This window comes from Choristoneura fumiferana, chromosome 2, assembly GCF_025370935.1.
Source record: "Choristoneura fumiferana chromosome 2, NRCan_CFum_1, whole genome shotgun sequence".
Classification (NCBI taxonomy): Eukaryota; Metazoa; Arthropoda; class Insecta; order Lepidoptera; family Tortricidae; genus Choristoneura; species Choristoneura fumiferana.
In genome coordinates, this window is record NC_133473.1 from 2,009,220 (window position 1) to 2,026,603 (window position 17,384).

General features: G+C 37.9%; 1 protein-coding gene across 1 annotated transcript; it reads right to left on the minus strand.

The window, feature by feature from the left end:
* Nucleotides 1-79: 79 nt before the first annotated feature.
* Nucleotides 80-14,333, minus strand: LOC141445615 (solute carrier family 22 member 1-like). The gene is made up of 7 exons (XM_074111465.1): nt 13,807-14,333; nt 12,207-12,333; nt 10,127-10,227; nt 3,798-3,949; nt 2,493-3,101; nt 1,350-1,531; nt 80-314 (listed from the first exon to the last, which is right to left on the minus strand). Exons 1-7 carry the CDS (start codon nt 13,965-13,967, stop codon nt 120-122), a joined length of 1,527 nt encoding a protein of 508 aa, XP_073967566.1. The 5' UTR covers nt 13,968-14,333; the 3' UTR covers nt 80-119.
* Between the last annotated feature and the right edge of the window lie 3,051 nt (nt 14,334-17,384).

Here is a 17,384-nt window from a genome sequence, read left to right on the forward strand (position 1 = left end):
AATTTGTACTTGTGTGCGCTCGTGTGTTTACTAGGTACCTACTTTAAGAAACTTTCACTAATTTAAGAAAAAACGACACTAACTGGAAGTAAATATATAATTAAAAAATATGTCTTAAGTTAAAGTTTCGAACTCTCTTTCCTATTTCCAAGTTGGTTTTTCCCAATTTCCAAAGGTTGTTCTAAGATTTCAGCCTGGAACACAGTGTCCGGGAGAGAGTTGTCCGCTGTATCTGGTACAAGGAGCGTCAGGAGCCCTGCCGTGAGGGACACCAGGCCGAACACGGTGGCTGGCAGTCCGGACCAATAGGCGAGCTGGAAAATATACATGGTTAGCCATGGATAGCCTAGCTGCGCTAGATATTACTAAGCGCTACGATTCCGAATAATTTAGATTCAGTAAATATCAAGGGTGCTATTGTACTAACTGAATTGCGACCAACCTATGGAATCTTTTCACAGAAAAAGTCGTATTTGCAAAGGCGTCCAGCAAGATACACTGAGAGATCTGTTGGAGTTTTTGGGTTTTTATTTCGAAGCCGATTGGACCAGAGACAAACAAACTTAAACATCCTTATTTATATTGATGCACGATACTAGCGCCACCACATTTATTATTTAAATTTGGAACTAATGAGGTGCATGGTTGTCAACGGGCATCGATCATTTATCAATTAGCAAGCCATCTAGTTCAGCTAATGAACTATAGATGGCGCTGTATCGAACACTGAGGCGAAGGTTCCGGGAACCAGTTGGATGCGGGTAGCACAGGAGGGTCATTATTGGAGTGTTTCAAGGGGCTCAATTTTTGTGGTCACAGTTTTATGAAAGGGAGGTGGATTTTTTTTATTTAGAAGTCCTATATTTCTACTGGATAATGTAGAAACTGTAGCAGAATCTACCATATCAACAAAAATGTGCCCACGTAAATCAGACGAAGTTAACGCTTTTATTACCCTAGACTATTGACCCAGGACAAATAGAAAGATCTTTAAGAGATTTGCGTGTCTGATTAGGAGTGGACGGTTTTAGGTTTGATTATGCTGATCGAAAAAAAGCGTGAAAGCACAACAAACACCTAATGAAACATACTCACTTTCGTATAAATAATATAATTAAGGATAATGTTAATGAATAGTGGTCACACCAAAACATTTGTAACCTAACCAACAAAAAAATGAAAAATCCCCGACTTTGTCACTTCAAAGTTCAATATACGGTGCTACAGACAGAAAGACAAACACACATTACGGTCAAACTTATAACACCCCTTTTTGCGCCGGGGGTTAAAAATAACCTTTTTACATTCTAACCAGTTTAGCCCGAAGTAATTTTTAGTTTTAAACTTACTAATAATGGAGTCTGCGGGGCCAAAATGGATCCAATCCTTCCCACGGAAGAACAGAGGGCATGCATGGAGTTCCTGGTGTAAGTGGGGAACAGCTCCGACGTGAAGATGTACGTAATTGTAAAGAAGAATGAGGACATAAGCTTGCCTGCCATGTACACGGTTATCGACAACCAGGGGAGATCTGGAAAATTAACAATGGTTAGAATCATCAGCGTCATAATCGTCCCAATGCTGATTACAGGCATCCTGTCTGAGAGGGTTATCACGTAGTTCCCACGCGGGTCCTTTGCGGATTGGGAACTTCACACGCACCATTGATAATTCAATTCACAGTTTTGTACGGTCACGAGCGGTTATTCGGGACCCATTTCGTGAAAAAAACCATTGAATTGTCATACAATATGACAGATGTTCGATCTAAAGTGGCCCCAAATTAACGCTCTCGTGACAGGCCACGATGTCTTCCTTCACCAAAAAGCTCGTGGATTTCAAATCTAATTTTGCACATGCGAGCCTGGATTGAAAAACACGATCTTCTTGAGAGACCATATGTCAAACCACTAGGCCAACACGGTTTATCTTATAATGGTTAAGAGTATATCAATTTATTTAATTACTCGTCAATTACTAGTTTTTAATGAATCAATAATGATTGATATTGTATTCACATAGCCACTGATTTTTTCAGAATTTATGTGCGAAATTACGTTTGAAATTTACCATTAGATTTACGGTGAAGGCAACATTAAAGAGCAACCTTTACTACGATAAAATTCAAGTGTTTGGTTTCCAATTCGCATTGGACCACCGTGGGAACTACGATCCTAGCCCTCTCGTTTTGAAGGGAGACCTGTGCCCTGCAGTGGGACATATACATATGTATATAGGCCTAGATGATGATGATGATGATGAAGTTTCAAATTTAAGTAGTCTAAGTCATCCAGGTACTCTTCAATATCTGAACATGACAGCATTTCCAAATTACAAGCGCGTGTTCAGATATTTTTGACTAAGTAAAAAGCTCTCCTGTTATATGATGGCAACTCATCAAACGAAGCGCTTATCAATAAAAGTTTGCTGTCTTTAAAAAGCAAATAAAGTATGAAGCTACAATCCCTTCTTACATACAAGGCAACACTTACCACCAGAAACGTACGGCTGACAGACACACAACACAGCACATGCCACAAACGTGATCACCAAAGGCACCTTTCTTTTGAACTTGAGCAGGATCAGGGTCACAATAACATGGCCAGGCACATCAATAATAGATGTCAACGCATAATTAATATACTTATTCCCTTGTAAGGCCACTGAATTGATAGTCAATCCATGGTTCACAAAAGTTGAGGCTATCCACCACACCGAGCACACGAAAAACCTCTTCAACATCGTCTTTGACTTAAAAGTATCGACTAACACTTTCCCAAAGCTAGCTCCTTTCTCTTCCTCGTAATATATATTGTCCAATTCTTCAGCGTCTAGTTTTATTTTATTGGTGTTAGCAGCACTCTCTAAAATTGATACCGCAGCGTCTTTTCTCCCTTTAATGAGTAACCATCGTGGGCTTTCATCTATGAAGAATAAATAAAAGATAAAGAGTAGTCCTGGTCCGTAGACAACGCGTAGAAATGACCTCCAGTGTGGAACTTGCCAGAATATCAGGGGGAATAGTATTCCACCGAAGCTATAGCCGAGGCTGGTCATGATTACGAACAGGACTCGCTTCTCAGTTGCCACTATTTCAATGCCTGAAAGTAAAAAAATATAATTAGGTGTTAAGTATACTTAATTTTTATGAGAGGGAGGCAAACGAGCATGCTGCTGGTCATCTCATGGGAAACGATTACCACCATCCATGAGTACCAAGAACATAAGAAGAGTCATTGATTTGCTGAAGAAAGTATAAGCCATGTTCTCGAAAGCCCAGAAATCATAGTTGGTTAGCAACAACTTTTCTTTTCGGTCTGGACCGAAAGAAGTAAATCATCATCATCCCAGCCTTTATACTTCCCACTGCCTGCTGGGCACAGGCCTCCTCTCAAAAGGAAATATTTTGAAAGAAGTAAAATATTCTAAAGTAAAAATTTAAGGTGAACTGTGGTTGTTGTAGCTTAGTTGGTTTGACCCCTTAGGGCTGTAGCTGTTTCAATTCCTAGTTTACCTAAAGGTGATTTTGATTTATATGGAAAAACCTTTCTTAATGACTGTATTTTTTTATTGCATTAACTTAAGAGTCTGATTTTTTCGCTGCTAGCGGTACTTAGCAGACAGGAAATTTATCCTATAAGGATTCTGTTTTTGCTGACTGAGGTACATAACTCTAGTATAGTCAAATATCGCGTTAGTTGTGTATTTTCTAGCTCTGTATCTGACTCTGAATCACCAGTTACTCCAAGCAGAATTAGAAGTAATATTTACTTACCTAGTATGAGACAACTACATACCCAACATGTAAGCTGGTGAGCAAGGGTCTCCTATGAGTGCTTCCAGGAACTCCACGCTGATGTACAGCCAGTAGTTGGTAATGAAGCTCCGCGTCAGCCCACAAATCGCTCCCAGAACCGCTGTCACCACTAGCAGAGCCTTCCTGCCACACCTAATATCAAATAAAGGAGAATGAAGAAAAATATGGACCAAAACCCAGAATCTTAGGGTGTACTTTATCATGAATGGTATCCAGGGTCGAATGATGGAACATAATTAATCCGAATAACTCACGTCTTGAATCGAACTTAGTTCGACATATTTCGGACTAATTCTTAGCTCTTCCACTGGGAGAACACGCCACGGCGGCTGTTACAGATCGTGCGCGTTTTGCAGCAGCCGCTGTGGCGTGTGCTCTTAGAGGAAGGGCTACTAATTAGACCGAAACATGTCGAGCGAATTATGTATGTTGGGAGTGGCAGCAGCGGAGGAGGATGCGAAATCACGAGAGGTCCTTACTTAGAAAATAGCATAATGGTGTAAAAGGTGCAAATTACAATTAAACTCTTAAACTAAGTTGTCCTAAGACATAATATAAAATCTGCTATTTCTCTTATTTTATTTTATCATTAGTTAATCTAGCATTACATACGACTATGTTTCTTTAGTAAGTAATACATGATAACAACAAACCGTAACGAACAAGACAATAATAATAATGATATTCATCTATGGTAATGAGTTGAGACAATAACGTGACAGGTGCTAGAACTTTACAAAGCCAGCGATAAGATGAAACAAATAAAAATATACTGAAAAACAAGCAGTATTATTTATTTCATATGTATAACAACTGATTAAATACAAATTATTTATAGTTTTATTGAAGGCAAATATAGAATATGTTTTAACGGTAGTTCACAGTATGCCCGCGACCTTCAGAGGACAGTCATGACAACATTAAATGTTAATGGTTTACAGGCAACATTTAAGTTAAGTTTTGGTGACAATACAATAATCTTTTTTTTTATTATTGTACTGGATGGCAAACGAGCAAGTGGGTCTCCTGATGGTAAGAGATCACCACCGCCCATAGACACCTGCAAAACCAGGGGGATTGCAGATGCGTTGCCAACCTAGAGGCCTAAGATGGGTTACCTCAAGTGGCAGTAATTTCACCGGCTGTCTTACTATCCACGCCGAAACACAACATTGCAAGCACTGCTGTTTTACGGCAAGATTAGCGAGCAAGATGGTGGTAGCAATCCGGGCGGACCTTGCACAAGGCCCTACCACCTGCAAAATCTAATCTAATCTGGCAGTGACGCCCTGGTGGTCCAGGCAGGACCGTCTCTACAGGTCGGAACTCCTCAACGGTTCATGGAATCGACTTGAAATTTAGTACGGAAATGTAGTTTAGATGACAATGCACGTACTGACAACAAAAAGAACAGTCTTCGAAAACCTTGTATTAAAAAATTAAATTTCCAAAAAAACACTTATTAGAGCTCAGGACGTCAAAATAGAAAACAGTAGCTTTTTAGGGTCATTGATGTGTCTGTCCGTCAATCAGTCTGGTACATTGACTGTTCCCGCGACACTGTCTGTAAAGAACTGGATAATTGACAAGATTTCATATTTCTAAGACTATAATTTGATTCGTTTTCTGTATAATGCTTGGAAAGAAAAAGACGCTGATAGTTTTAAATTTTCACTAGGATTATTAATTAATTTATTACATTTTTTTAAGATGTGCTTATTCTAAAAGGGCATTCCAAAACTACTACACAATAAATCCATTACTTTAGTCTCGTCTCTATTAAAAAAAAAGTGATGACGTTGACGGTGTCAAAATTTTGTTTGCATACATAGGCGGTTTGGTTCTTTCTTGCTCTGAAACTTAAAATATAAGACTTCTACGACGATTTTGGCTATTAAAAACCGATATTGATACTGGAGTGCAGATTAATACGACACCTCGCTTTTTTACAGATACGGCGGATGATCATAGCATTGACGATTTGGAACGAAATGTTTATCCGGTGCCACGTCGGTCGTTCTTTACCGTCAAGTGTCAATGTCAAATTCAGGTATATATTTTTAATTTCTTGTATTTTTTTAAATATGGAGAAATAAATTATAATAAATATTTTTTCGTGTTCAGGAGGCAAAACTCTACAACACTCACTCTTTTTTCAATTCCTGTAGTAATTTTCAGGTGTTAAAAAAATTAAATCTCGTCAATTGATTAAAAAAACTATCCTTTGTCCTTTCCAGAATATCAAAGATCTCTTATCTGGGGCTTTACGGTAAAGAAAGCATTGTGTGAAACCTGCACAACATGTGAAGCAATTCAATGGTATGTGTGAAGTTCCCAGTCCGCAATGGACCCGCGTGGGAACTACAACACAAGCCCTCTCATTTTAAGAGGAAGCCTGTGCCCAGCAGTGGGATGTATATTATGATGATGTTGATGAATATTAGAAACGGATTACGTCTAAATCCAAGAGTCCAATACAAACTTCTATTATTCATTACACAAATGTATGTCTCTACCGGGATAAGAACCTTAAGACCTTTAACCTTAGACGTTTAACTTTAGGGTCACAAATCACTAGGCTAACTGGTCTTCGGACTAGCTAGCTATTAATCTAAGTCGTTAAATTTATGTGAAAATGAAAGAACATTTTTGTTTCTTCATCCGCGTTATGACGTTTCAAGAGGTTAGAAGGTTCGACTATACTAGTTTTTACCCGCGACTTCGTACACCTAAATCATTAGATCCCAGCAGCTGAATTGAAATTTCGTGTTTTTTTTTAAATTCCCGTGGGAATTCCCAAAAATCAAACCGTAGTTTTCATTCACGTTACATTAAAAACAATCATCGGTTTTACGGGATGACCGTAAAAGTAAAAATTTGGAATTGAAATAAAAAATACAAAAGATTCAAAAAACTAATCTTAAAAACAATCATGTCAAATTTCATTACTCTAAGCCCAGCGGTTGTTATTTCAAGATTTTGTCCCTATCCCGTGGGAATATTGGAATAAAAAGTGGCCTATGTTTTATTCCAGATGTCCAGCTATCTTTATACTAAATTTCATACAAATCCGTCCAGCCGTTTCAACGTGAAGAAGTAACAAACATACTCACTCACAAACTTTCGCATTTAAAATACTTATTAGTAAGATACCTACATACCTACATCATCAAACCCCCCTACAAAACGCCAAAATGAACGACAATACGCCACCGACATGCGTGCAATCGAGGAAATAAAATATAGTGTCAAATATCGACCTTATGGTTAGTGGTATAAAGGTAAAGATATTTTTAACGTCTTGATAACGTACATACATTTATGACGTTGCTTATACAGTAGGTCCCTAACATAACTCTATGGTGAACACGACTCTATTGTTTACGGGGCGTAGAAGCGTGTTCAGATATTTTCTTTGTAAAATTTGTATTAATTTTTGATCGAAGGATGTTTTTAATCACATTTTACTAACAAGTTTATGAACTCGAATGTACTTTTATAACACTGCTGGGCACCGGCCCCCTCTCAGGATGAGAGGGCTTGGGCTGTAGTTTTCACGTGGACTTAATGCGAATGGGGAGTTTCACACACATCGCGGAATTTCTTCGCTGGGTATCTTCACTGCCTTTCCTTCAGCTTATGGTAAAGTTATAAATGTAACTTACATAAATTTCAAAAACTCAGAGTTGCGAGCTCTGTCTCAAACCCACGATCCTTAGCTTGAGAGCCTGTGGGTCAAACCCACAGGTCAAACCACTAAGCTAGCTTACCTATTCTATTCAAACTAGTAATTTGTAATTATAAATTTTGGGTCAACAATGTGAAAGTGACGACGAAAGTAGTTGTCCTCATTTTATTTCTAGTTCTTCTTGTTGGATACTGATGTACATACGTACACATCGAAGTGTGTAGGGATAAATCGTTAGAGTTCTAGTATTACTTTCCAATTTCCATATCGGAGTTTCGGTGTAGAAGTTTTCACTATTTCTTTCAATTTTAATACCTCGGTGACTGCACTTTACTTAGAGTTCCTAAATCGTATTGTTTTGAAGATAACGTTTATAAATAAACTTTCAAATTAAAAAAAACATAATTAATATAATGTACCTATAAATGAAAAGAAAAATTAAAGATTTTTTTTAACAAAAAAGTAAAACCGACTAAAAAAAAATAACAAAAAATCGAACCGATTACAAAACCCTTGAAAATATTTTTCTAGGTACCTACTAGCTCGAAGTTGGTGCCTCAGCACGAGCCAGCAGGAATGGAACAATAGTCGTCTACTTCAAATACAGTCTTCGTAGTCTCGTTCGTTCTTTCTTTGTAGTCGGTTCCATTTTTAGGGTTCCATTCCAACGGACCTATAGGGGTATAGGTTCGCCATGTCTGTCTGTTTGTCTGTCTGTCCGTCCGCGGCTTTGCTAGAAAGCTGTAATTTTGCACGAATATACAAAAAAAAATCTAAAATATTTTTTTAGAGTAGTACTCCCATAGACGTAAAGTGGGGGTGACTTTTTTTTCTTATCAAATCTTGTGGTGTGGGATATCGTTAAATAGGTCTTTGAAAACCATTAGGGGGTTTTCGATTCAGTGATGTGTTTGCAAAATATTCAACTTCCCCTCCTCTAAAATTTAAACCGGTAGGTGGAAAAATTTGAAAAAAATCAGGATGGTAGTAAGTATATCAAAATTACAAGGAAAACTATAACGGTTAAGTTTCCTTGAGAATTATTAGTAGTTTAAGAGTAAATAGCAGCCTAAGGTATAAAATATACCTAAACTTGGAATATTCCGTATTTACTTATTTTTTCGTAATGGCTACGGAACCCTATTTCGGGCGTGTCCAACACGCTCTTGGCCGGTTTTGTTATTTTATGATTTTTTGGAGTCGGTTTTACTTTTGTTAATTTTTTTATTATTTCTAATTTTTTGTGATTCGTAGCCAAAGTACAACTCACAACGATTCCATTAAGCCCAAACACGACTTAGTTACACTTTGTTTTATATTATAACAGAGTTCCGTTGCCTACCTTCCGGCTTCAGCATCAGATCAGTTCGAAAGAATCATTTACTTAAAGCTTCTTCTTAGTCGCTTATCTAGGTATAGGTATTAATCATGATCGTTTATAGACGAGCGAGCATTACTTAGCTTTGACGAGTTCCATTGGTCATCTACGGTCTTCTTTATCAAGTCCAGTTTACCAAATGATACTTTCTGAATGTAAATGCTTATCTTAATGCTAAAAATGCCAAATTCGCCATAGGTGTGCCTATAAAATTTGAGGTCTGCCTTCGATTTCCCTAAAATCCCATCATCAGATCTTGACTTGGTGACAATGGGACTACTTCAGAAAAGTACCCGTTCGAATAAAAAAAGAATTTTGAAAATCGGCCCACAATTGACTGAGTAGGTAATCGGTGAACATACATAAAAAAAGAAAAAAAGTACAAAAATTGAAACATAGAACCTCCTCCTCTTTTGAAGTCGGTTAAAAACTGAGTCACGTCCAACCTAATCTTGTACCATATCGCTGAACCACAATGATAGTGACACAAATTACTTACCTACTTATATTGTTATGGGTGAAATTAGCACAAAAAACCAGTACCTCATATTTGAATGCACGCGTTTTCCCAGGCATAAGACAAAGCAGCAGCCTGTATGTTACGACACCGCTTACGAGCAAATATGATGAAATAGTATGTAGATTGTACAACAAGAGCATAAAACGAGCCATTTTACCCGAGGCGTTCATATAGCCACCCAAACCGGTACGGCGAGGGGAATATGGGTTTAATGCTCGAGTTTTACACTCTGCTTTTCACTTCTGATGCTCGTAAAGTTCGTGTTAATGCTGGATCTAGGCGATATAAAATGACATTTTATGCTCTAGTGCATAAAGTAAAATTTTCGTCTAAGACCAAGGCAATCAGGTGTAAACAGCCACAAACAAAAAAGTTTTTACATTTATTTTTTAAATAATTTTTAATTTATATAAAACTAAAAATCAATCAAATTAATAAAAGTACATTAATGAAACTAAAAAATTATAATTATAATAGTAGAGCGCGAACAATAATTAAAAGGTAAATAGCAAGTAAACAATTGTTTCCACTGCTGCTATTTCATTTCCTTGCCATCGAAGTGAAAAGCAGTGTAAAACTCAAGCATTAAACCCATTTTCACCTCGACGTGTCTATCCACCCGCGCCGTACCGGCTCGGGTGGCTATATGAACATCTCGGGTAAAATGGCTCGCTTTATGCTCTTGTTGTACAATCTACAATTAAAGTACCTACGTTTGTTTACCTGTCAGAGAGAGGTCCAACTATCAACAAGCCGAGCATGTAGCCGAAGCTATGCATCGTGCCCAGCAGAGTCCTCTTCCATTCTTGGCACGCCAGGTCGAACTGAAATAAACAAATTCTAGCCTTTACCTCGTCACTCGCTTAGGGCCTTATCACACTTGCGATTTGGGGGCGAGTTGAAAGCGAGGCGAGTGCGTAACGATTTCGTCGCGAGGGCGCAAGGAATCCGCTGCGTACTCGCGGGAATCAGCATGACGTCCCAGCTCCAGACGCGGCGAACTCGCTGCGCGCTCGCAGGGAAATCGTTACGCACTCGCGGCAAACTCATTGCGCGCTCGCCTCGCTTTCAACTCGCCTGCAAATCGCATGTGTGATAAGGCCCGTATGGTTAGCTGTGGGACGCCTATTGGGCACAGGAGTAAAGAAACGGAACAGAGACAAAGCTCGCTGGGCGGTGAGGTTGCAGCAGCCGCTGAGTCGCGTTGCTCCCAGAAGGGTTACGGATTAGCTCGAAACATGTCGAGCTAAACTCGATTTCAGACGCGAGATAGAAAGAGCCAAAGCTTGATACAACCGCGCGAATCGGTTGCACTACTACAAGCACTCGAGTCATGTGTGCGTGATCACTGGCCGCTTGTTGAGTACGCGGCGAGAGTGGAAAAAGCGGTTTATGCTGGCACATCCATTTGACAATCTCAGTGTCAGTGCGACGCATGTTCTTTGTTTTTAACCCCCGACGCAAAAAGAGGGGTGTTATGACTTTGACCGCTATGTGTGTCTGTGTGTCTGTCTGTCTGTCTGTGGCACCGCAGCTCTTAAACGAAATGAATACGATTTTTTTTGTTTAAAAGCAGGTTTTCTAGCGATGGTTCTTAGACATGTTTTATCAAAATCGGGGTCAAGGGCGGGAATTTCCCAACTTTTTGTTTTTGCGTCGAGGGTTAAAAACGTGGTATTTTATTAATAATTATTTATTTCATTGTAAAGTCATGTAAATATTTGTGAAAGGTGTTTTATTTATTTTACTGCATGGTTGTTTTTTTAAGAAGAAGAGGATATAGGTATGTTAGATTCAGAATTTACCAAACCATTAAAAAAAATGATAAATTTTAAACGGTTATATTTGGCTTCATCACTACGTATATTTCTTACCTACAAATTAGCTACGGAGAAGTATTTGCGCCTCTTCTGGGATGTGCGAAAAACTTTATTGTTGAATTTAAGAGTATACAAAATTTGCATTCTGATAAATGACTTCATTAGATACGTTTTTATTATATTATATTAGATGAATTTAAATATCGGTACACCGAACAATACTGTTTATATCGTTTCGACGTATTAAGGTACGTAATAAATACGGACTACGTAACCGCGGAGCACTCGCGACTGATGGTTGCCGAGGTATGCTGAGATTCGTGGCGCGTAGGTATAACACGCGTTCCGGCCGTTTGTATGAAGACGTTATACTACTACTTTTTTGTACTGTGTCAGCGTATACAACATGTCTCTACCCTCAGGACAAAGATGAACAGAACGTGTTGATTAGGGTACTACTTCTAACTTATATACAAAACCTCAAACCCTAGGTACCAAACACAGTATTAATGGAGAAATTACTGGTTTACGACTTAATACTCGTACTACGAAACATACCTCAATTCATCATCATCATCATCCCAGCCTATATACGTCCCACTGCAGGGCACAGGCCTCCCCTCAGAATGAGAGGGCTTGGGCAGTAGTTCCCACGCGGGCCCAGTGCGGATTGGGAACTTCACACATACCATTGAATTGCTTCGCAGGTTTGTGCAGGTTTCCTCACGATGTTTTCCTTCACCGTAAAGCTCGTGGTAAATTTCAAATGTAATTCCGCACATGAATTCCGAAAAACTCAGAGGTGCGAGCCGGGGTTTGAACCCACGACCCTCTGCTTGTGAGGCCATATGTCAAACCACTCGGCCACCACGGCTTCCTACCCTACCCTACCCTACCCTACCGCGATATTCTTAAGAAGCAACTCTATCCGGTTTTTGTCCCGAAGGAAAAGATTGTATAAAATACTATTATTATTTGTATACCTCTGCTACAAAACTATTGGGATTGTCGTAGATCCATTCACTGCATTGACTTCTTTCAGCACCACCACACCCCTTCCACTCCCTGCTACTGTTAGTGCCATTATCATTAGTATAACCGTCCTTGCACCTGAAAAATAAATTACACTTTGGGGCCCATGGGGTTCAAGCGCGAAGGAACTCGCAAAAGAGATTTCTTCGCGCCTCGTTAAAACGACTGGAGTCCAACACGAACAGCGCCTCTAGCGGAACGTTCGTGTTTCCATACAAATCGAGATTTTAATGCGAATGCGATCGAGAAGTATTTTGTAACTGAAAACTTACATTAAAAAAAAAATGATAGATAAGGTATCGAAAATAAAAACTGAAACATAGATGCACAGAAAAACCAGAAAACGAGACCAGCGCTTTGAATTGAACCCAGGTCCTCAGCATTCCGTGCTGCGTGCTATACCGCTACACCACCACTGGACAGGAGTACAGACACGAATTTCTCCTATGGACCACATATCTCAGCTTGTTTGCTTCTTATTTAGTCACAAGCAGCGACACTAGCGACATCTATGCTGTAGCCCTCATCGAGAAACTTTCAGCACTCCATTGGAACTACCCGCTCACCCGGACAAGAGATGTCGCTACTAAGCAATGAAATTAAAATTGTTTTTTTGGAGTCTTTTTGTATTTTTTATTTTTACTCCAAATTTTGTTACTTTTACGGTCATCCCGTAAAATCTACATCGAAAATACACACTGAAACTTAGATGCACAGAAAAACAAGAAAAATTCTCAGCATTCCGTGCTGCGTGCTATCCGCTACACCACTACTGGACAGGAGTATACCTGCTTAAGTGACTAAATAAGAAACAAAAAAGCTGAGATATGTCGTGCATAGGAGAAATTTGTGCCTGTACTCCTGTCCAGTGGTGGTGTAGTGGTATAGCACGTGGCACGGAATGCCGAGGACCTGGGTTCGATTCCTAGCGCTGGTCTTATTTTTCTGGTTTTTTCTATGCATCAATATTTCAGTTTCGATATGCATTTTAGGTATATTATGCGACTAAGAACTTGACATTAGGGTCGTATATAATATATATTTTTGTAATCAATATCTTTGTAGTTGACTGTACATCTTTGCCTTTACAATGTATTTTGGAACTATGTTACGGTACTAGGTAAGTAAATATTGTGTGACAAGTGCCGCATAGGGTTTTTAAATATAACTCTGAGTTATCAATATCAAAACAACGCAAGCTTTTGATCCTTAGAAGAGGCCTGTGCCCAGTAGTAATAACGACCGTATTATATAAATGGCTACTTTGCCCAAATTTTAGGATTTCGAAACATTAAGATATTTTATTATTTTCTTTATATTACAGGGAACATTATCAATTTTCTTTCCATTGTTGCAGTTTATAATTTCCTCTCAATCGCAATAAATAGTAAAGTTTATAATAAGTTCATAAAACTCATTTTATCCTCAACATATTTTTCAACGCCTCAGTTCGGATTGGATATAAAACGTCTCGGGTGAATTGGTGCGTTTTATGCACTCGTTGTAGGTACAATCAATATTTTAGCCAAATTAATGAAAAAGTGCACTTACTGATATCCAACTTCCTCAGCAACGAAGATATAATTGACATAATAAATATTGTTACAAATATTTATTAGCCCTATTAATAGCGCTGTTCGTACATGGTACCGCCCTATAACACTAAACTTGGCTAGAATATCGTCCAAGCTCACTTTATTTTTTTCAGTCATAGCGGACCTTTTTTTAGACCAGCATTAGAAAAAATTGCAGCATTCCATTTTTAAAAGGAAGAAATTATGACTTCCGATTGATGCCGTCCGTTGTTATTAGCTGGCCTTGTCAATTGAATGACTATTAGAACCATTCACTTTATGAAATAGTATTCTTTAAAAAAACTATAAATGTTTAGTTTTTAATAGTTACTTTTTATCACTATTTTTAACAAATGAAAATTAAACACTGTTTACACGATCCAATTCCAAAGACATATTCCCGTGAAATTAAAAAAAATGTTTTTTTTTTAGCTCGTCTCGACAATTCGCCGAAGGTTTTGGCCCCATACGGCCACTAGTGCCAAGCTGTTTCTAGTGACTGCTTCTAAGACACAAATGAACACAAATATAAAAGTCATACAAAGCGTGTCTAATGAACGTTATCGCAGCGCGGTATGTCACATTTTACAGTGTACTACATTGTAGGCACCAACATCACATTCTGCAAAATGTTAATGGGTTTCTATAGACAACCTAGCACATAAGGTTTTTTTTTAATAATCAACAAAGAAAGGACTCACCTGGAGGTACCTGTGACTATGTTCGTCAGCGAAGAATTTGGTTATTGCGCGCGCGCAGGAACTGTACAAAATATTTAAAAAATATCCTTTTTACTTCTCATACTCGTATAGTTGGTATTTATCCTGGATCAAGGCGACATAAAATGAATTTTTATGCTCTAATGCATAAAGTAAAATCTTCGTCTAAGACCAAGGTAATCAGGTGTCAACAGCCACAAACAAAAAAGTTTCTATATACTTTTTATTTTATGTAAAACTAAAAATCAATCAAATAAATCAATAAACTACAAATTAATAATTATATAGCAATGCATGAAAAATAAGAGGTTCCTAGTAAGTGAACAACTGTTTCCACTGTGGCTATTTAATTTCCTCTCGGATGGCTATATTATGTACAATCTACTATTTCACTTCTCGCAAACTTGGTCGCAAATGGTCGCAAACTTCGTATTTATGCTGGGTACTGACTTTTTATGCTCTAGTGCATAAAGTAAAATCTTCGTCTAAGACCATGGCAATCAGGTGTCGACAGCCGTAAACAAAGAAGCGAAGCGAGCGAAAAGAAAACTGTCATTCTTTTTGGGTCATTTTTTTAAACTATCGGAATCGATTGTGCTCTTGATTCTGAATAGGAAAAGTCATATTTTTCCAAAATTGAAAAAAAGAAAGGGTACATCTGTACACGAAAACGCACGAATATGTTTTCAAATAATTAAGCGCAGGCACAGTTTACGCATTAAACTACTTTAAAATATATAACATAAAATTAAACCGACTACAAAAAACCATGTAAATAATTTTCTACCAGTCTGAAGTCGGTGCCTCAGCACGAGTCAGCAGAAGTGGACCTGTAGTCGTCTACCTCACCTACATACCATACAATTGAGCTTCAATCACTCATGCTGGCTCGTGCTGAGGCATCGACTTCAGACTGGTAGAAAAATATTTTCATGGTTTTTTGTAGTCGGTTCAATTTTTTGTTATATTTTTTTTTGTCACGCTTTTTAGTGTAAAAGATCTAATACAATAGTTTAATGCGATGCGGAGACGTTCATCATCACCCGTTCCATTTCACCATATACATTACAACGAGCTTAAATTGCTTAGCAACTGTGGTAAAGTAATTGAAATTCAACCCGTGAAGTACTTGTTCTTGAGTAGTCGCTCCGTTAGTCAAACGTGGTCTTTATCATCAGTTCCACTTCACCAAATGATGGTTTTCAAGAGAAAATGCATGAGTTACTACTAAATATGTCGAAATTACCATAGGTGTCCCTACAATATTTCAAGAGTTCCCTCGATTTCCTTAGAATCCAATCATCAGATCCTGATTTGGTGCTTATGGAACCTAATTGAAAGCATTCCTAAACGAACGAAAAAAAAGTTTTTGAAACCGGTTCATATATAACGGAATTCTGAGGTAACATACATAAAAAAATACAACCGAATTTGATAACCTCCTCCTTTTTTTTGAAGTCGGTTAAAAAGGATGTGGTTTGCAGCTTAATAATTAACACCTTAACATAAAACACAACAATAGCCACTTCTATTGTGTGTTCCATTATTTTACACCAGTAACACTTCTGTAACGCATTTCAACATTACTTATAAGATTGATATTATAAGTCAGTAACTGTTTATTTTTATTCGAGTGCCTTTTGTGCTCTCGTTGTGTCATCTTCATTGTGTGGCGGACAATAGGCACTAAAACGACCAAGTTGAGTCGATCACGGTTGTTGGATCGAGCCCCGATCAAACCCGCCCATTTTTATTTTCAAAATCAAAATTAAAAACAATACAGTACTCGTATTGACTTTATATAATGAAAAATAATGTAATAAGGTTTGTGACCTTTTTTCTCGCATATCCTTAACATGGAAAAAACTTTTTACGGTATTTTTAAAGTTTGATATTGCTCCTTGATAATTATTAGAATAACTTTTTTCATTTATGACGGTGGAAGCATTCTTCTACTTTCTCACTAAACGTAGATATAGTTACGTGTTTAGTTTTAGTTTTGTCACTAAAGGACCCCATAAATCCCTGTAATATTATTATTCTTTTCTTGTAATGTTTTACTTAATTTTATACTGTAGTTTTTGAGTATTTTATTTGTAACTATTTTATTTTGAAAAAAAGAAATGATTGCCTGCCAAGTTTGATGCGGCGTATTCTTCTTGGCAATGATGGTCTATCCGAAAGCGCTGGTAGTTTAAAAAACCGGCTAAGAGCGTGTCGGACATGCCGAAAATAGGGTTCCGTAGCCATTACGAAAAATTAAGTAATATTTTTCTAAGGATTTCGTATTTTATACGGAATCTTCCAAGTTTAGGTATATTTTATACCTTAGGCTGCTATTTACTCATAAACTACTAATAATTCTCAAGCAAACTTAGCCGTTATAGTTTTCCTTGAAAGTTTGATATACTTACTACCATACTGAATTTTTTCAAATTTTTCCACCCACCGGTTTAGATTTTAGAATGAGGGGGAGGGGGACGCTCGATTTTAATGAAAATTTGCACTTTAAAGTTGAATATTTCGCAAACCAATCACTGAATCGAAAAATCGTCTTTGCAAACCCCTAATGGTTTTAAAAGACCTATCCCACACTATAGGGTTGGATGAGAAAAAAAAAATCACCCCCACTTTACGTCTATGGGAGGTACCCTAAAAAATTTTTTATTTAAATTTTGATTGTATCATTGTGTCGGCATATTTTACATATATATTCGTGCATAATTACAGCTTTTTAGCATTGATAGTCCCTGAGAAAAGCCGCGGATGGACAGTCAGACAGACATGGCGAAACTATAAGTGCCCAATGCGACCCATTTACTGAATAAATATTTGA

Excerpts from the sequence above, each read along its gene's own strand:
- LOC141445615 (XM_074111465.1), bottom strand. The coding sequence starts at position 13,967 with ATGACTGAAAAAAATAAAGTGAGCTTGGACGATATTCTAGCCAAGTTT. Across the intron at positions 12,334-13,806 it reads GCTGAGGAAGTTGGATATCA|GTGCAAGGACGGTTATACTA; the intron begins GTAAGTGCACTT and ends TTTATTTTTCAG. Across the intron at positions 3,102-3,797 it reads CTCACCAGCTTACATGTTGG|GCATTGAAATAGTGGCAACT; the intron begins GTATGTAGTTGT and ends TTTTACTTTCAG.